General features: G+C 43.8%; 1 protein-coding gene across 2 annotated transcripts in view; it reads right to left on the reverse strand.

Moving 5' to 3' along the window:
- LOC145346803 (corticotropin-releasing factor receptor 2-like) overlaps window positions 1-21,487 on the reverse strand; it is a 227,050-nt gene that overhangs the window by 47,421 nt on the left and 158,142 nt on the right. For both annotated transcript variants that reach the window (XM_080194544.1, XM_080194545.1), the window contains 3 exons: window positions 12,483-12,589; window positions 7,693-7,810; window positions 1,842-1,995 (listed from right to left, as the gene is read on the reverse strand). In XM_080194544.1, the coding sequence (XP_080050670.1) occupies window positions 1,842-1,995; window positions 7,693-7,810; window positions 12,483-12,589 (379 nt within the window). The remainder of the gene's footprint in view (window positions 1-1,841; window positions 1,996-7,692; window positions 7,811-12,482; window positions 12,590-21,487) is intronic.

The following is a 21,487-nucleotide window of genomic DNA, read 5'->3' on the forward strand; positions in this document are numbered from 1 at the left end:
GGAACAAAAATGGTTTAATTTGCCTCTAGGTCATTGACGGAGATCAAAGAAACATAATACAATTATGTTTATGAAAAAGAGGCATAGTCTTGACATAGGCCTGTAAAAAATTCTCAGATCACTTAATAGGCTTCAAATTCAGGGTTGGTAAAGATCATAAATCTCTGCTTACTCTCCTGAATCCCTAGGAAATTGCTAAGATGTCCCAAAGATACAGCATTTCCTGCTAAAACTCATGCACTATGGCCCCACAAGAGATTACATGCCGGAGAAATGTCAGACAGCTGCCGCCACACTGTTGAGAATTACACTGGGCCAGGCCACAGAACATCACTGATAATAGGGACCCTACCGATCTCTACAAACACCCGGAGACCCAACACGCTCAGCTGATGGATCGAGAATGTGGTCAGGTCAGAACATCCTGTCAAATCTGTTGAAGCATTTATTTCAAAATTCTGCGCTTGTGACATCAACAGCCAAGAACCAACCAAACCGTTACTAGCATCAATATCTCTATTTAGACACAGGCAAAAGGTAAAAATGCATCTGCTTGCCTTTAGAGGAAAAATCTATTTTCTAAACACTATTAAACACTTGCAGGTTGAAAATATGCTGACCCCACGCCACAACTGCAGAAACTGTGATAAAAGCTTTGAAACACATCTTCTCTACTCATGACTAACCTAGATAGGTTAGTCTCTAACAACTGTCGAAAGCTTATGAACAAAATTTCATACAATTCATGGCAGAATATGGATTCCACCGCCAGACCTGTTTGCCACACAATCCACAAGTGAATGGGGGGGGGGGGGGGAAGTGGTGGTGGTGGGGTGAAAACCATCACAACATTGATGAGAAAAGACACACTACCCTTACTCAACTACAGGGCAATGCTGTTAAGGAATAGGCTTTTGCCAGCTGAATTACTGATGGCAAGAAGGCTAAAAAGCCAAATTCCTTCGCTCCAGTACCAACTCATTAATTTTATGAGATCATGACTAAGGAAGATGTTATAAGCAAGCACACAAAGACAAACAATCCAACTGGTATATCCATCCGCATAGATTAAGAACATTATTCATATTAGAAACGGGGCAAAAATTCTGGATCAGAGACCTTGAGGTGGAAGATACGGCCTTAGATCAATCTAGTCTAAACAATATTTGGCATTCTATGAAGGAATAGGATGGCCATGAAACCTCTAGAAGTTACAAGGAGACAGTCAGTCCAGTATTATCATGATGACATTGGTGATACAGACTCTACCGCAAACACCCCCAGAAACACCCAATCCAGGAACTGGGTGTACACTGGGACCTTTAGTAGGGAATACTTCAGATGAAACCATGGATAGTCATCAAAGCAGCAGACAGGCTCAACCTGACTTTGGTGGATGATTGTGAGAATGTTAGTTTTGTATATAGTTTAATATAATGATGTTTTGAGGTTATACTTGTGGTGAGATATGAACTAATGAGTTACTGTTTATGTGAGTGAGACAATGATATTAATAATGATGTAAATTAGACATCAGGGTCAGATGAGCAAGACACAAACTTGACTGTCCATAAGACTACGTGCTTACGATAGTCTTAAAACTACTGCAAATAAATAAAACTACACAGCAATCATCACAAAGCTCTCAGAATAAGTGAAACCTATAATACATCTCCTTACATGGCTCATTGTTATACTTTGTCTAATAATGCCCCTGTGAAACACCTTGGGGTGTTTATTATATGAAAGGCACCATATAAATATAAATAGTTGTTGTATGGTCAACTGCATTTGTGTGATGCGTGTTCGGTACCCAGCTCTACAAAAAGGCCCTGACTTACACCATCCAATGAACAGGAATATCCATTTGCGCAGTTTGTCTGTGGAGTAGGTCATCACTATAGCTGTATGGAGATAACAGCCCTCGACAAACATCCAGAAGAAGTTTGTCACCACAAAGTAGTTGAAGATGGTTGTGACGAGACGACACCAGGCCTGAAAGAGAAAATTGAACGTGTAGTTAGGAATTTGGCATGCCAACTACGACTCCCACCAACTTTTACAGATGCACCATAGAAAGCATCCTTTCTGGTTGTAACTCAGCCTGGTATGGCTCCTGCTCTGCCCAGAATGGCAAAAAACTACAAAAGGTCCTGATTGTAGCCCAATAAATTACGCAAACCACTCTCCCAACTATTGACTCTGTCTACACTTCCTGCTGCCTCAGCAAAGCAGCCAGCTTAATTAAAGACTCCACAAACCACGGACATTCTCTCTTCTACCTTCTTCCTTCGGGAAAAAGATACAAAAGTCAGAGGTCACATACCAACCAACTCAAGAACAGCTTCTTGAATGGACCTACCTTGCATTAAGTTGATTTTTCTGTATACCGTAGCTATAACTATAACACTATATTTTGCACTCTCTCGTTCCTTCTCTATGAATGGTATGCTTTGTCTGTATAGTGCGCAAGAAACAATCCTTTTCACTGTATGTTAATACATGTGACAATAATAAATCAAATTAAAATAATTTTAAATAAAGGAATGAGAATAATGTTGCAGGGCAAATGTGGCAAGGCTTTGCGTTCATTATTGGAAGCTCTATTTAACTGAGCTGAGATAGAGAAAATTTGGATGCAAGTTAACATACCTAGTTTGCGTTACACCCCATAGTGCTGCAAACTGAGTTTAACTTCCCACCCTGTTCTCCAGTCTGCACGCTGTGAGGTTCACCTAGTAATAGTAACTGTCAGAACTTTGTAAACAACGCAGAGGATGTGTATTTCTGCACGGATCCCTCCTGCATCACTGGGCATACCTAAAAATGAGGTGTCAACCTGGTGAAGCTATAACAAGGACTACTTTTCTGCCAGACAGCAAGTAAAAGACAGAGCTAAGCAAATCCACAACCAATGGACCAGATCAAAGTTCTGCAGTCCTGCCACATCCAGCTGTGGTTGGTGGTGGACAATTAAACAACACACTGTACGGGAGGACTCTCCAAATATCCTCAACCTCAATGATGGAGGAGCCCAGCACATCAGCAAAATCAAGGTGCAACCACTTGCAACAATCTTCAGCCAGAAATGCTGAATGGATGATCTCTCAGCCTCCTCCAGAGGGTCCCCAGCAACTCAAGTGCCTGTCTTCAGTCAATTCAATTCGCTCCACATGACAGCAAGAAACATCTGAAGGAACTTCAAGTTGCTAAACATCCTGACTTAGAAATATATCACTGTTCCTTCACCATCGCTGAGTCAAAATCCTGGAAGTCCCTTCTGAACAGAACTGTGGGTGCACATGCACCTCACGGACTGCAGCAGTTCAACAATGCAGCTCACCACCACCTTCTCAAGGGCAATTAGGGATGGGCAATAAGTGCAAGCCTAGCAGTTGGGCTTGTCATGCAACTAATGATGCAGGCAGGGTGGTGGGTACATGGGTGGGAGTGGTGGGTGTGGCAGGGGGAGAGAGAGAGACACTATGAGTGAGTGAGTGTGGAAGAGGGAGAATGCAAGTGATCGTGGAAGAGAAAGAGAATGAGTGTGTGAATGGTGACAGAGTGTGAGTGAAAGGGAGAGAGTGTGACTGAGGGAGAGAGTGTGACTGTGGGAGAGAGTGTGACTGTGGGAGAGAGATTGTGAGTGTGAGAGAGAATGAGTGAATGTGAGAGAGAGAGAGATGGAAAGAGTGTGTGTGAGTGAGGTTGGGAGAGAGAGAGTCTGAGCAAGTGTTGGAGAGAGGGTGCGACTTTGTGAGCTCTGTGAACTATTCCATGATTACTTTCTCTGCACTTTCCCCCATTCATCTCCTGAAGTTAGTGTTGTTGATTGCATATTTCTTTTTTAGGCAGAAAAAAGGATTGATGTCAGGATTCTCCGCTTCTGATCACATCCTGATCACGGTAAGTTTGGCACTGAGAGTGGAAAATAATGCAAAAACAGCCAAGTGATGTTTTACATTGACTGAAACATGCAATGCGATTGCTCCCTCCCTTTGTCATTGACAGGGCACGTTTCCCAGCGCTCAACGTTGGAAACATCATTTATATTTGTAAACACACCATCAGCCCGCTACACCTGAATCACCCACCCAGTCAGAAAATTCATTCACATCAGTGAATGGTGTGAAACCCAAATGGACTGATGTCCCAAGGTGTGTACCTGGCAAACATACTTCCCTGGAGAACTCAGGTGAATGCATCGCTTGGGATGGGGGTACGGTAAAGAGTGTAAAATCTGGGCACCACTCCCAGCATTGACAACAGTGAGAATGGGCAGTGCCAGGGGCTATGTTAGCGGGCATTTCTTGGGGGGGGGGGGGGGGGCGGAGGGTGAACTCCTTTGCATTGAGTTGGCCTTTAAAAATGGCAACCCATTCCTTGAGAGGCGAAACGCAGAATTCTCTGGTCTCCTACGCCCCGCCACCGCTGTCAGAGAGAACCGAGAATTTGGCGCTCAGCCAAATCTCCATTTACAACAGCGACACCAGAGAATCCCAGCCGTGGGTGAGGTCAGAGAATTCAAGCTGTGCCCCCCACCCCACCCCTGCCAAGCGATACGCCATGGAACATGTCCCTTGATGTTTTTTTCCTATGTGCTGGATGTTACACTGGAGGAAGCCATCGTTACTGTCAATGCCTTTAGCACCGCTTTTCCATGCCCGCTATCGACCATTACCAATTTCTGGGAAAACCTTTACATTTTACATAATAGGAAATCAAAATTTAAAAAAAAACAGAAAATGCTGGAAATAGAAAGTCTGTGGAAAGGGAAACCAACTTAACGTTAACTCTGTTTTCGTCTTCACTGATGCTGCCTTGAATATTTCCAAAATGTTTTGTTTTTTTCACACTTCCAGCAGTATTTTGCTTTTATATACTTCACAACATTAAGCAACCCTATAATCACATTTACAATTGATGATGTACTTTTGATTTCAAAGTAAACTCACTGTTGTAACTATAGATCCACAGGAGACTATTCAGTTCATCCTGTGTGTGTGCAAGAGCAAACTGGCCCCATTGCACTATTCTGTACCCCTGCCTCTTCCCTTCAAGTACTTATCCCATTTTCCTAGTATGAAAGACAAACAATGGACTGAAGTTTAGTCCAGAAAATTCCTGGCTCTGCAAGCACTATTCTGGAGAAAATGTCCGGGATGATCAGATTTTCGTTACGGACAGGCGAGTTCACAGGGAATCGGGCCACGACCCCTTGAAACAGTTTAGAGGCAGCCAGGGGTTTCCAGGTACAGGGGAGGGCTGTGCAAAAGACCGGCCGTGGTGAGCTGGCACTGTGTCCCAGCTGCAAAACAGTAGAACAACCTTCCATCCCTCACCCCACTCACCTCTACACATTCCCCATGCTCCATTAATGCCACCCCTTAGCCCCCACACCCTCAATGTTAACTTACATCCCTCAGCATCACCCTTGCCCCTCGATGGCCCTTTATAGCCCCGATGTGAACTTAATGCTAACTCCTTCCAAACCACACCCCTTGCCCTGCATGCTTTGCCTTTACATCCTCCATGTCAACTTACCCAGTCTCCACTATGGGCAGATTTCAGAACTTATGCTGAGAGGAAATAAAATAAAGTTCTAAGTATCTATTGATGAATCCCCTATTTTAAAAAAACTAATTGATAAGATCCCTTTCATTATTAAGTTCTGTCAATCGCTTAATCCCATAGAACAACAAATTAAGAACTGACAGGCATCCCACTGTGGTAATGATAGGTTGTGATATCAGTCATGCCCCACTAATCCTATAATGATAACATAGGTTTATGCGAACAGAGTGAAATAGCAGGCATTGATTTTTTTTTAAACTGGCTGACCACTTAAAATGTAAATATCAGAAAATTTAATCCCTTGACAGCTACATGGTTCCCTTGACAGCTTGACAGTTGCAGTGAGATTGACAGTTCCAATGAGCTTATCCATTTTTATGCACACTTATGTCCACATCCCAAAGGACACTTAAGAACATAAGAACATAAGAACATAAGAAATAGGAGCAGGAGTAGGCCATCTGGCCCTTCGAGCCTGCCCCGCCATTCAATAAGATCATGGCTGATCTGTCGTGGCTGATCTGTCGTGGCTCAGTTCCACTTTCCCGCCCTCTCCCCATAACCCTTAATCCCCTCTCTTATCAAAAACCCATCAACCCGCTTCTTAAAAATATTTAGCGAGGCAGCCTCCACCACTTCAACGGGCAGAGAATTCCAGAGATTCACCACCCTTTGAGTGAAGAAGTTCCTCCTCAACTCCGTTCTGAACCGCCCCCCCTTTATCTTGAGGCTGTGCCCCCTAGTCCTACTGTCTTTTTTGAGCGGGAAGAGTCTTTCCACCTCTATCCTATCCATCCCATTCATCATCTTATACGTCTCAATGAGATCTCCCCTCATTCTTCTAAACTCTAACGAGTACAAGCCTAGTTTATTCAGCCTCTCCTCATAGCTCAACCCCCTCAACTCCGGTATCAGCCTAGTAAACCTCCTCTGCACTCCCTCCAAGGCCAAAATATCCTTGCGCAGGTGCGGCGCCCAAAACTGCACACAGTACTCCAGCTGCGGCCTCACCAATGCCCTATACAGCTGCAGCAAGACCTCCCTACTTTTATATTCAATCCCCCTCGCTATGAAGGCCAGCATCCCATTCGCCTTCCTGACCACCTGCTGCACCTGCAGGCTGGGTTTTTGCGACTCATGCACAAGGACCCCGAGGTCCCTCTGCACCGTCGCCTGCTGCAGTTTTTCGCCACGTAAGTAATAGTCCTTCCTACCATTCTTCCTACCAAAGTGGACCACCTCACACTTGCCAACATTAAATTCCATTTGCCATTTCCTGGCCCATTCGCCCAGCCTATCTAGATCCTTCTGCAGACTCTCCACACCCTCCGCACAATTTGCCTTTCCCCCAATCTTGGTGTCATCAGCAAATTTCGACACCCTACACTCGGTTCCCTCCTCCAGATCATCTATATAAATTTTGACCTCCCCCAAGGGCAAAAAGGGCACCTTTTTCAAAAGGACATCTGACCTTCCCCTCCCTGGACCTACCCAGAGAAGTATCTTACTTCTCCAAAGAACTCCACTAACGTTAGATATTCTTTTGATTGGTCTAAAATGCACAAGTTATGTTTTGGACATTTCTACTGGTGAAAACCAGATCTGACTGATGGCAGCTGTGATTTAACAAGTTCAATCTGTGCCGCAGCCACCCCCTCCTCGCCTTCCCACCACCCCCCCCTCCCCCACAACCACCAGATACCTGGCTTGGGGGCAGAATATCCAGAATTGGGCCTTTTGAATAAATCAGAGGCCATCTCCTACATTATGAAAACTCAGGCTGATGAGTCTGAACAATTAATGTTGACAATCTATTTGATGCTGTGAAGATGAATCCAATCATATTATCATGCATCACCTAAGCACGGGACATTTTTCCTGTACAGGTCAGTACGTAACGATTGGGGCGGGAATGCTGGTTGGTTGCACTTTTCCATTCCTAACTCAGAGATGAGGCCAATTGTGGCACTCCCATTCCTGACCCCTGATGGGATCAGCTAATTCAGTACATAGCAGCAAATACATTCAAACCTCCTGCCCCGTAATGCCTAGTTGCACATTGCCAGGCACTTACAAACTTCAGCCAACGAAGGCCTGGATTCTATTGTGGGAGTTTACCTCATTGCTGTCGTGTATTTGATGATCAATCATTTGCAGTGCAAACCACATGGAGTTCCTCAGTATGAAAGTGGTTATCAAGTTCCAATGAATGATATTCCGAAGGCATCGGATGCTCCTATGACAGCCAACACAAGGAAAAAGAATAGAAGTTAGAATTGTGCAAGGTTTGCTCTAAACCATGGATTAGAATTGAACACTGAATGTGCAGCTGTGAGGCCAGCCTGGGATCACATGAAATAGTGTGATGAGACATGTATCCAAAAGTCATCGCATTGCTGGGCAACGTTACAGACGGTAGGCAAGTGTGTGAGTCAGAAACTCACAAGATGATAATTAGGCAGGACTAAGCCTATTAAGCCAGGCTGCCTTCACATTTTGCTAAAAGCTCCACCCAGGCTGGGATAAAATACCTGGGGTTAGGACAACATTTGAAGGATAAGTCCCTGTGTAGTCTGCTGTCAGGTGCTGAACCTGCAGTATTGACACACTTTGCAGCATTTTATTGAGCTCATTGCTCCACAGCAACTGTCAACCTTCACTGAATGCCTGCCAGCTTACGCTCTCACATCTCTGGGCACCTGCCCTCCTCTCACAACACTGCCCCCCCCTCCCTTTTTGCAGCAGTTAATTGACGAGCCAGTATGAAATCACGGGTAGATGTTGATCATGGCAGAAAGCATATCCTACAGCTTGTTCTGGGTCCAGCGATTATGCGCAAGATTCAGGCCGTGGGGCAAAGACCAGGCATCGTTACTGAAATGCAGAGTATTAGAATGATCACATTTCTGAAGGGAGCTAAAAATGGATATGATGAAAGGCTGCATAGGTGAAGTTACAATGTGGTGAGCTTGTTGAGTTCAAAGACATTTACCCATTTTGTAATTTTCTGTAAATAGGTAACAGCTTTGAAAACTGAGGACTGGGAGAGGGTGCGTTGTAACAGATTAAAAACACTGGCTCTTCTCTTAAGAGCTCCACATTCTTGCTTAACTCCAATTGACAGGTTTCCAGTCCTCTCTCTCTGATGGCTGTAAGTAGGATTGTGGGGAAGGGCTTGTGAAATGAGTTAGGAGTTTGAGGCCACAGTGATGGTGGTGAGATGACTGAAGGCAGCAAGTCAGCACTCTCTGATTGCCTCCTTTAACATTACAAACAGTCTGACATCCACATTAGTTATTTGCACTATTAACAACTGCGGGAGGCAGTGGAAATTTCTGGACGTTTCAATGTATTGGGCAGGATTTTCCGGTGGAATCTTCAGGTCCAGTCAAAGGTGACACCTCATGGCGAGTTCCCTGGCAGTGTGATCGGCGAGCAACTCAAATGGCCATTGACTTTGGTGGGACTGGAAGACCCTGCTGGAGGCCATTGGCAATCTGCCTCTATTACCAGAACCCCCTGACATGGGAGAGCAGAAGGGGAGGGGGGCTGGAAAATGCCAGGCATTAGTTCTGCTTGTGTCTCTGTGGCTGTTTTAATATTGAAACATGAGCAAGGTTAGTGGAATGAGTGGACAAATGGGTGGAATGTGGTAACATATTGTAAATGCTCTGGGTTCAAGTGGCTGCTGGTGGAATTAGAATTCAATACATAAATCTGGAATATAAAGCTCGTCTCAGTCAGGTGACCATGAAGACTATGATCGATTGTTGAAAAAAAACCCAACAGATTCATGAATACTCTTTAGGAAAGGAAATCTGCTGTCCTTACCTGGTCTAGCCTACATGTGGGTCTAGCCAGACCCACAGCAATGGCCTCAATTCAAGGGCAATTAAGGATGACCAATAAATTATGACCTTTATGGTGATGCTCATGTACTATGAATGAATAAAGAAAGAAAGTGGTAGGTGGAATTTAATGCAAAGGAGTGTGAAGTGGTTCATTTAGCTTACAAGACAATGGGCGGAATTTTTCCTTTTTGATTCTAAATGCAAGCTCAGGCGAAAAAAGTAGCATGCAGCTCGCAGGCTGCATAGCCAGCTTTTCCTGCCACACTCCCAAGAGAAACATCCTGGAGGTGTATCTTGCGCCATCATGCTGGTGGGTGGGACCTGAAAAAGCCAGTAATGTGTCAGGTTTCCAGAGATTGGGACACTGAGAAAGAGGAACCACCTCTCCGCACATGGAGACCCTCCCACATGCAAATGGACAACAACCTTCTCCCTCCAATACACTGGAAACATCCTCAACGAACACAGGGAATCTCCAATGCTCCCCAGAGGGGGCTGCCCAGGCACATCTCTCTTCCTCCCTCCGGGAGCTGTACTTTTCTTTGAGCCCCTGACTTGGATTGTTTACCAGGTTCATGTTGCTCCAGACTTGTAAACCTCACCGATATGGGGGAGGTCCCAGTGTGGGGGGACGATACAGTGGGGAAGTCCGATGTTAATATATTTAAACGAGGTTCCCGACCTTCCTGAGCGGGAACCTCATTTACATCAATGGTGGGTGAGGTGGTGACAATCACACCGATATATCACACTGAGGGAATTCTCATTTTCTCACTCTCATGGGATCTTAATTCTCATTTGCCATTTGCACCCACAACAAATGTGGGCACAAAATCCCCGGCCAATATAAAAATAGGTACAATTCTAAAGGGGGTGCGGAGCACAGGGATCTTTGTACATATGTATATAAATCATTGAAGGTGGCAGGGAAGGTTGAGAGAATGGTTAATAAAGCACCTGGAATCCTCGGTTTTATCAACAGGGGCATAGAGTACAAAAGCAAGCCAAGTGGGTAAAACTTGCATAAGACATCATGCAAAGTGTTCTGAGCATCACATTTTTAGGAAAGATGTGAAGGCATTAGGGTGCAAAAAAGATTCATAAGAACTGTTCGAAGGATGAGGCAGTTCAGTCACGTGGGAAAATTGGTGAAAATTGGACTGTTTGTCCTGGAGAAAGTTGAGTAGAGATTTGATAGAGGTACTAAAAATCCTGAGTGTTTGGACAGAATGGATATGGAGAAATTGTTCCCATTGGTGGTAGGAACAAGAATCAGAGAGCACAGATTTAAAATAACTGAGCAAAGATGCAATGACAACGTGAAGAAAGACATTTTCACGCAGCATGAGGTTAGGATCTAGATTGCACTGCTTAGGAGTGTGGTGAAGGGAGATCTAATTGAGGCTTTCAAAAGGGAATTGGATAATCATCTGAGAAGGACACATTTGCAAGGCAAAGGCAAGGGAATGGCACACGGTGAAATGCTCCTCTGGAGGGCCAGCACACGCGAAAGAGCTGGAATTCTTCCATCCCATCCACCACAGGAATTGTAGTGGGTGGTGACGGGGTTTCAGACCATGAAAAGATCCATTGATTAGGATTCTCTGGTTCTGAGATGATCACGGCCAAAGATTGCCACCCAACGCGTTGAATGACCTCCTCTGTACCTCTGTAATGTAACCACTCCATGAATCTATGAGGGAGAAAGGATTTGCTGATAGGGTAAGGTGAAAAACAGGGGAGGAGGCTGAATGGAACGCATGAACGGAATGATGAATGTTAATGTAAATCACTGAAGGTGAGATTGAGATGTGTAAGGAACCCTTTGTGGGAAAACACTGTCTCCTCTCTCAGAAGGGCACAGATGTAGAATTAATTTGTCAATTAAAAGGGGATGATACCTCTCTCATGCAAAAATGCAGAAAAATGCAGAATAAAGAAAATAAAGAATTGTGCATCATGTTGGATTGAACACTACATGTGCAGAGTTTGAAGATTTTATCAATTTTACAGTAAAGATGACATTTGTCATCTGCGTGGTTCGCGGACTACTAAGGAGTCATGGGTATGTCATAAGGCCAATGTAATTATCAGAGTTCACTATATCTTGCAGAATGTTGTCTTGGAAGGTGGGATCCACGTGAGACAGTGCAGCAGTGGACTAAAGAAATGCCAAGAATGCCCAGAAGCAATCATTGTTTCCGGGTATTCATAGAATGGATCCTGCAAAGAAGGAGGCCAGTCACCCTGTCTTGCCTATGTTGTCTCTGCTAGAGCAAATCATCTATTTGCATTCTGCCACCTTTTCCCACAGCTGTGCAAATTTTTCTCTCCAGATAAAATTCCAATTCTCTTTTGAAAGCCATTGAAAGTCACAGTAGTGAGCACTGCTGCCTCACAGCACCAGGGACCCAGGTATAATTCCCAGCTTGGGTCACTGTCTGTGTGGAGTTTGCACATTCTCCCTGTAACTGCATGGGTTTCCTCCGGGTGCTACGGCTTCCTCCCACAGTCCAAAAATTTGCGGGTTAGGTGGATTGGCCCTCAGTGTCAGGGGGATTAGCTAGGGTAAACTGTTGTTATGGGGATAGGGCCAGGATGGGATTGTGGTCAGTGCAACTCGATGGGCTGAATGGCCTCTTTCTGCACTGTATGATTCTGGTGATTCTGATTCTGGTGAACACAAGGACAAGTGTATATTTTTGGTCAATTCGCTTAAAAACAAATCCAGAAAAAAGCCTTCACACAAAGAATTGCAAGAGTATAGAAATATGCCAACTGAGAAGGTATAAAATACCTTTTATACCTTCTATATGGAAAATAAATTGAGCCATTTAGAGGAGAGGTGGATGGTTACTTGAGAAGTATTAAGGGGCACACAGAAGGCAAACTGAACGGGGATGGGATGTGGACAGCTAACAGAACATAGGGGAAACTGGATAAATTGGCATGTTCCGGTTTTGCTTTCCCAACATATCATCGTTCACTGAGATCAGATTTGATAGCTAATTATGAACATTCTAACACAGCTAATAAGGTAATGTCAGATTCACATACCTCAAGCAAAGAAAAAGTACAAAGGCGACTATGAGGGCTCCGACTGAAATGCAGTGACCTAGATAGTTGATGATGTGGGCAATCTTGATGTGAACCTGGTACTTCTTCTGTAACAAAATGTAAAAAAAAATTCCTGAAGTCATTTTAAATAAAACTCTTGATTGTACATTGTTCTTTAATGTAAGAGGCACTTGGATGTATCACGGTTTGGTATGGCTCCTGCTCTGAGGCAGACTGCAAGAAACTACAAAGGGTTGTGAACATAGCCCAATCCATCACGCAAACCAACCTCCCATCCATTGACTCTGTCCATGCTTCCAGCTGCTTCAGATAAGCAGCCAATATGCTCAAGGACCCCACGCAACCTGTACATACTCCCTTCCACCTTCTTCTGTCAGGAAAAAGATACAAAAGTCTGTGAACACATAACAACTGATTCAAAAACAGCTTCTTCCCTGCTGCCATCGGACATTTGAATGGATCTACCTATATCAAATTGATCTTTCTCCCAGCCTAGCTACGACTGTAACGCTACATTCTGGACCTTCTCCTTTCCTTCTACTCTATGTACTCAATGAACAGTATGTTTTGTCTGTATAGCACGCAAGAAACAATATTTCTCACAGTATGCTAAATCATGTGACAATAATAAATCAAATCAGTTTAAATCAAATCTTGGGCCAATTATATCTTTGCACAATTGGTTAATGTGAAAATGCCGGCACACTGACGCCCAGAACAATTTTGATTCTGGGACCTTATTTAAATATTTAAGTTCTGATTTTTGTCTAAACCTGGCACAAATCACTGGCCTTGCTGATGGAGATGCTTTTTGCATGGATCCAAATGAATAGAAAGATAGATGTTCCAGGCTGATCATGATTGGGGGGGGGGGGGGGGGGGGGGGGGGCGGCGCGGGGGGGGGGGGGGGGGGTGTGTGTGTGTGTGTGTGTGTGTAGGGGGGGTGGTGGTGTGGGTAAAGGAGCCTCAAAGACTCCTTGTTGGTCTCAGGGAAACATTCTACTCATGAGTCACAAAATGTCCTTGGCAGATAGGATTAAGGAGAATCCCAAGAATATATATACATATATATATATATATATTCAGAACAAGAGGGTAGCTAGAGAAAGAGTTGGTCCACTCAAGGACAAAGGAGGGAAATTATATGTAGAACCAAAGAAAGTGGGTGAGATCCTCAATGAGTACTTTGGATCGGTATTCACAAAGGAGAGGGGCACGTCGATTGATGAGTGTCTCGGAGGGGTGCGTAAACCCTCTAGAACAAGTCATCATTACAGGGGAGGAAGTATTAGGTGAATTAAAAAGCATTAAGGTACACAAATCCCCAGGGCCAGATGGCATCTATTCCAGATTACTGAGGCAGACAAGACATGAAATTACTGGGCCTCTAACAGAAATCTTTATTTCCTCACTGGCCACTGGTGAGGTCCCAGAGGATTGGAGGACAGTCAAGGGTAGCAAGGATAACCTGGGAATTATAGGCCAGTGAGCTTGATGTCAGTGATAGGGAAATTGTTGGAGAAGATTCTTAGCAATAGGATCCATACACATTTGAACCTGAGTGGTCTTGTTAGCGACAGACAGCATAGTTTTGTATGTGGGTGATCATGTCTTACTAATTTAATTGAGTTTTTTAAGGAGGTGACAAAAATGATTGACAAGGGAAGGGCTGTAGATATTAAGAACATAAGAACATAAGAAATAGGAGCAGGAGTAGGCCATCTAGCCCTTCGAGCCTGCCCTGCCATTCAATAAGATCATGGCTGATCTGTCGTGGCTCAGTTCCACTTTCCCGCCCTCTCCCCATAACCCTTAATCCCCTCTCTTATCAAGAACCCATCAACCCGCTTCTTAAAAATATTTAGCGAGGCAGCCTCCACCACTTCAACGGGCAGAGAATTCCAGAGATTCACCACCCTTTGAGTGAAGAAGTTCCTCCTCAACTCCGTTCTAAACCGCCTCCCCTTTATCTTGAGGCTGTGCCCCCTAGTCCTACTGTCTTTTTTGAGCGGGAAGAGTCTCTCCACCTCTATCCTATCGTACATGAACTTTAGTAAAGCATTCAACAAGGTCCCACATGGCGGGCTGGTGCAAAAGGATAAATCTTCCTGGATCAGGAGTGAACTAGCTAGATGGATTCAGAACTGGCTTGGTCATAGAAGTCATGATGTGGTATGCTGGCGTTGGACTGGCGTAAACACAGTAAAAAGTCTGACAACACCAGGTTTTAGTCCAACCGATTTATTTGATAATACTCACAAGCTTACGAGGTTTCCCTCTTCGTCAGGTGAATGGAGAGTTCTGGCCTCAGACAGAGCATATAAAGCACAGTCAAAACTGTCTGTGCTTTATATGCTCTGTCTGAGGCCAGAACTCTCCATTCACCCGACGAAGAGGGAAACCTCAAAAGCTTGTGAGTATTATCAAATAAATCAGTTGGACTAAAACCTGGTGTTGTCAGACTTTTTACTTGGTCATAGAAGACAGAGGATAGCGGTGGGAGGGTGTTTCTCTGAATGGAGGTCTGTAACTCGTGATGTTCCACAGTTATCAGCACTGGAACCTCTGCTGTCCGTAATATATATAAATGACTTGGAAGAAAACATAGCTGGTCTGATTGGCAAGTTTTCAGATGATACTAAAATTGGCGGAGTTGCGGATAGTGATATAGATAGGCTGGAAAAATGGGTGGAGAAACAGCAGATGGAATTTAATCTAGACGAATGTGAGGTGATGCATTTTGGTAGATCAAATTCAAGTGGAAGCTATAAAACAAACAGCAGAACCATCAGGAGCGTAGATATATAGAGGGGTCTGGGAGTACAGGTCCACAGATCCTTAAAAGTAGCAGCACATGTGGAAAAGGTGGTGAAGAAAGCATATGGCATGCTTGCCTTTGTTGGATGGAGAATCGAGTACAAAAGTTGGCAAATTATATTACTGTTGTATAAAACGTTGGTTAGGCCACATTTGGAATACTGTGTACAATTCTGGTTGCCACACTACCAGAAGGATGTGGAGGCTTTGGAGAGACTACAGGAAAGGTTTACCAGGATGTTGCCTGATATGGAGGGTATTAGCTAGAATGAACTGGGATTGTTCTCCTTGGAAAGATGGAGGCTGAGGGGCGACCTGATAGAAATTTACAAAATTATGAGGGGTATAGATAGGGTGAACAGTTGGAAGCTTTTTCCCAGGGCAGAAATGATAATTACAAGGGGGCACAAGTTCAAGATGGGGGGGGGGGGGGGGCGGGCGGAATGTTCAATGAAGATGTGCGGGGAGCTTCTTTTACACAGAGAGTTGGGGGGGTTGTACCCCTGGAATGCACTGCCAAGTGAGGTGGTTGAGGCAGATACATTAACGACATTTAAGACTTTTCTAGATAGACACATGAACAGATGGGGAATAGAAGGATATAAGCGGTTGGTCTAGATAGGACAATGTGATCAGCGCAGGTTTGGAGGGCTAAAGGGCCTGTTCCTGTGCTGTACTGTTCTTTGTATTCCTCCTGTCCCACAAGGAAACTGAGGAAAACATTTTAAACTTACATTATTGAGTCAACCTGTCAATCAAGTTGACTTCCAGGTGGGAAACCATGAAAGCCAAAAAAAAAAGCAGGTGTGGTGAAAGCTCAGATCATGTGGGAAAACTCAAACACCTGGCTTTTCATAGAATTACAGAATCTACAGTGCAGAAGGAGGCCATTTGGCCTATTGAGCCTGTACCAATCACAATCCCACCCAGGTCCCATCCCCGTAACCTCATATATTTACAGTCTTAATCCCCCCGATACTAAGGGGCAATTTATCATGGCCAATCAACCTAACCCTGTGGGAGGAAATCGGTGCACCTGGAGGAAATTCACACAGACGCGGAGAGAATGTGCAAACTCCACACAGTCACCCGAGGCCGGAATTGAACCAGGGACTGTGGCGTTGTGAGGCAGCAGTGCCAACACTCTGCCACCTTTTTCTGTCCAAGTCTCCATCCCTTCACTTGTGTAACCCACTTCTGGTAATATTCAGGCCTTACCTTTCAAAGGGCTAAATGAGGAAACAACTAAACCAAGTACATCAGGAAAGGTTACAACAATGCTGCAGTGGAAGACAGGTCAAATATCCCTAAGGTTATAAGGGTCCAGAAAAAGAATGTATCCAAAAACAACAGGCTCAGAATATGTAAATGTCACCTATATAATAATTGAAATGCAATCGAGAAAACATTCAAATTCTGCAGGAAATAGAAGGGGCTTACTGAGATAAATATTAAAAGAAATCCAGAAAGATATTAAAAGGCATATCCAGAGGGATGGAATTTCATAGGACAAAAGACCAATGCCAGCTAAGACTAATGACACCATAGTATTATTTCAGTCAGAGGACTGGAAGAAAAGGTTTGGAACTGAGGAAGATAATTATTCAGAAAGGTCACTTCCCCAAAAAGGTCAGAAGCAAGGACCATGACCTCCCCAAATAAAAATACCCCTACTATGATCAATGACTTCACTGTAAATAAGAATTAAGTTATAAGGAGAGCTTGGTTAGGCTTGGGTTGTTTTCTCTGGAGCAGAGAAGACTGAGGGGCAACCTGATTGAGATGTTGAAGATTATGAGGCGTATGGACAGGGTGGATAGGGAGCAGCTATTCCCTTTAGTTGAAGGTCAGTTAGGGGGGACTCAAGTTAAAAGTGAGGATTGGGAGGTTTAGGGAGGATTTGAGGAAAAACCTTTTTACCCAGAGGGTGGTGACAGTCTGGGCTGCACTACCTGGGAGGGTGGTGAAGGTGGGCTGCCTCACACCCCTTAAAAAGTACCTGGATGAGTACTTGGCAGGTCATAATATTCTGGGCTAAGGGCCAAATGCTGGTAAGGGGGATTAGTTGGGCAGGTCAGGACCTTTCATGTGTCAGTGCAGACTCAATGGGCCAAACAGCCTCTTTTTTTGTACTGTGGTACTTTATGATTCTGTGATTCTGAGATGGAAGCCCAGGCTAAAGGGATCAGAGCAATTGGCGCAGACATAGCTGATAATTAGCTTTTAAAGGTGAGACATTAGAGAGGAGATTTGTGAGGCACTGAACATTATGAGGGAGTCAATGGCTTTGAGGAGCAGCTAATAAATTGAAAACAGCCCAATATAGTGTCCACACTGAACAAGGGTGACAAAAGGGATATCAACCCATTTGTCTCACTTTCATTCCATGTAAAATAATAACCAGCATTATTTTAACATGGTTAAAATTAATGGGGGAATGTTGCTTTGTAACCTAATAGCTATCTGAAAATCAAGATCTGCCTGTCATGGTTCAGTGTTTATAGATGTTTATCCAACTTTGTTTGCTCGTTGAACGTGAATGGATCCTGAGATACAAAGATGTTTCTTTTCAAGCCTGAACAAGCTAGATTAATTCACAATAGTGCCTTGTCTCATGATGATAATGCTAATCCCCATTTGCTCACTACGTTTGGGAACAGTGAACCATTGTACCACCTCACTGCCATTATTGCTAAGTCGGCGCTCTCTTTGTCTGAGTGCTGATCGTATACAGCATTCAAAATTCCCAATCCCCATTCAAAGATCATCTTTGACTTGATTAATTCTCTGGTATATCACACCAACAGGCATTTCATGAGCAGCCATTGTCACTTTTCAGTATCACACTGAAACCTCTTCAGAACTGGATTCGTCAAATCCTTAAATGTTACTGCCAATCGGCTTTATCAAGAATGTTCAGCTGTCACTATCAGTTTTTCTCTATGTATTTGTACTGCCCAATGTATGAAGCTCCTGCCACTGACACTACACAATAGTATGCACTACACATGATTCTCTGTCAGTCAATCTTTGGATGTGAAATTATTGTGAAGCTGCAGCTAACACAATGCCAGGAAGTGTATTCCTCTGCTGGATGTGAAAAATCCCAAAAATAGGATTTACTACAAAAAAAGCATACAGAATATAGACTAGATTATGAGAATTGGATTTTTGTCGCAGAGTTGATATGTATGCATCTATTTGTATCTTTGTACATGCTTGTACATATATTTTTATATATAATGAAGTGATGTATCATGGTATCAACCATGTTTGAGCATGTTGCTGGTTAAAGTTTCAGAAGTATTTGCTGCTAAACACACACACACACACACACACACACACACACACACACACACACACACACACACACACACACACACACACACACACACACACACACACACACACACACACACACACACACACACACACTGAGGAGCTGGGGCTGGATAAATAGGTAACGGTGTGAAGGAAGTGGTTGTAGGAAGGGAATGTGATCTGTTGGACAGGCCAGGAAGTTGATAGCCTGTGGGTTAGTCCATGTTAAGCTAAGAAATGTGACTTTTGGTTGAGGATAGAGTAAGTTGATGAATGATCTGTGAGTTATACAGTGATAAAACTGATTGCCTGATCTCAGTGCAGGCTAACATCTGCAGATGCTAATGATGATCATGAAACCATTGTTGATTGTTGTAAAAACCCAACTGATTCATTAATGTCCTTTAGGGAAAGAAATCTGTCATTCTTCCTTGGTCTGGCCCACATGTAATTCCAGATCCATGGCAATGTGATTGACTCTTAAATGCCTTCAGATTTGGGCAATAAATGCTGGCCCAGCCAGCGACGTCCACATCCCATGAACAATTTTTTAAAAAATACACATATATATGCAAGGTGCATATATGTTTCTGTGTGTTTCTCAATGTGTGCATTTGGGTAACTGTTTTGCATTGGTTGATGAGAGAGTTTGTTTAGCAACTGCCACAAGTGCTGGTGAAAGCCCTGATTGTTCTCTAATTATGATCTTGATATCATCTGTTATTCATGACAAAGTTGCTTCAGCAATGTGAAGCCCATTAGATTTCTTCTTGAGTCCTGTCAGCTAATTGTGCTGCTACTGTTACTGAGCAAATAATTGGGTTTCTATGTTTTAGTATAATATAATAGAATAATTAAAGATTATGAGATTTTCCATCCATAAAAATATATATTCCTTCCAAATTTATTGGGGTAGGTCATCTGAATCAAGGCTTAATGCATTCATTTTACACTATCCAATCTTTTTACAGGTTAGTATCACTGTAGAAACAGCCCATACAGAAATTTAACACAGGTACAAAGGGGCACTGGAGCCCCCAAAACCCTGGCTGAAAAGTTTGGGGTGAGCCTGCCCTGCTCTGGCAGCTTGTCCCACAGACCTTTAAAAGTCAGAGGAGCATTAGTTGTTTTAAGGTTGAATTTTCACCCCATTTGGGCAATTGTTGAGAGTTGCTGACCGATCAAATGATCAACTATCTGGAGCACCACTCTGCAGTAAAGGAACAATAAGTGCTAAAGTGAATGGCAAATCTTTTAAAAAATTAGAATCAGCCAGGGCACCTGTAGAGTGGTTGTCTCTACAGGGCAGTCTTTGGACACAGTTGCACCGAGACAGACAGGGCTTGTTGTCTTGCCTGGAGTGGGCGGCACGATGGCACAATGGTTAGCACTGCTGCCTCACAGAGCCAGGGACCCGGGTTCGATTCCCACTTGGGTCACTGTCTGTATGAAGTTTGCACATTCTCTCCATGTTAGCGTGAGTTTCCTTCGGGTGCTCTGGTTTCCTCCCACAGTCCAAAGATGCACAGATTGGCCAAGGTAAATTACCCCTTAGTGTCAGGGAGACTAGGTGGGGTAAATGCATAAAGTGATGGGATTAGGGCTTGGATGGGATTGTGGTCAGTGTAGATGCAATGGGCCGAATGGCCTCCTTCTGCACTGTAGGATTCTATGTCCTATGATCTATGAGTGCTAGCCCTTCAGGCAGTTAAGTGTGACCCTCATCCCATCAGGAAAATGGAAGCTAATTGAATAATGCCAAATGGCCTCTTTTAATGGACCTTAACAAGGCCCCTAACATATTTAAATGCACCCCACCTTGTTGCTTGCCAGGGTAGGAGGTGGTGCTCACCTCTGCTGGGTCCTGAACCTGCCTCCCTTTAAAATGATGCGGAGATGCCGGCGTTGGACTGGGGTAAACAGGTAGCAAATGCCAGTAGCTTTCGGGATTTGCCCCTAAACCTGTTGGACTTTAATGTGGTGTTGTGAGACTTCTTACTCCCTTTAAAATGGCCAGTATTGGGGTCGGGAAACTGCCTGCCACTCTAGTGCGTGCATTCTCGGGTTCCATCCAGCTCAATCACTCTCAGTATATCCGGCGCTTTCTGCTTTTATTTCAGATTTTCAGCATCCAGATTATTTTACATAAACACTGGCTTTTTTTCTATTATCACATTGATGATTTGAGTGCTAGGACACTTAAGTGTCAAAATGCTTGGTAATGACTAATCACACTCTTCCACCTCTATGGAAACAGTTCCATTAGCATGTTCAGTGTTCACAAAGCAAAGTTAAACTGCTTGAGCTAACAAAGACAGAAGTGTAAACTATTCATGTTCATGAGTCAGTTCTTCTTGAATTATTCGATCTCTTGAGTCATCTTTTATTTGTTTGTTGAACTGTGGCTGTCTATGCAGCAAAAATGAGCGGTCGTTGCACCTCAGGTTGTAAGCAGGCGTCAGCCAATATAGAAAAAAAGATGAAAAAGGAGCCTTATTTTTGTGTAATGCCTTTCTGAACCTCAGAATGTCGCAAAGTGCTGCATAACCAATAAGACATAGTCACTGTTTTAATGTGGGAAACCCAGCAGCCACTTTTCAAAAACAATGGGATAATGACCAGATAATCAGTTCAGTGTCTCATGCAAAAGACTGATGTTGCAGCACTCCTCCAATCCTACACTGGAGTATCAGACGAGATTATGTACTTAACTCCATCAAGTGAGACTAGGAGCACACAGCCTGCGGATTCAGAGGCAAGAGTGCTGCCACTAAGCCACATCTGACAGTACAGCTAACTGCAGAATAAAATTTCCTCCCACTCAAGCCTCTCTTGACTTCATCCTC

This window comes from Carcharhinus amblyrhynchos, chromosome 8 (genome assembly GCF_965287045.1).
Source record: "Carcharhinus amblyrhynchos chromosome 8, sCarAmb.v2.hapA, whole genome shotgun sequence".
Classification (NCBI taxonomy): Eukaryota; Metazoa; Chordata; class Chondrichthyes; order Carcharhiniformes; family Carcharhinidae; genus Carcharhinus; species Carcharhinus amblyrhynchos.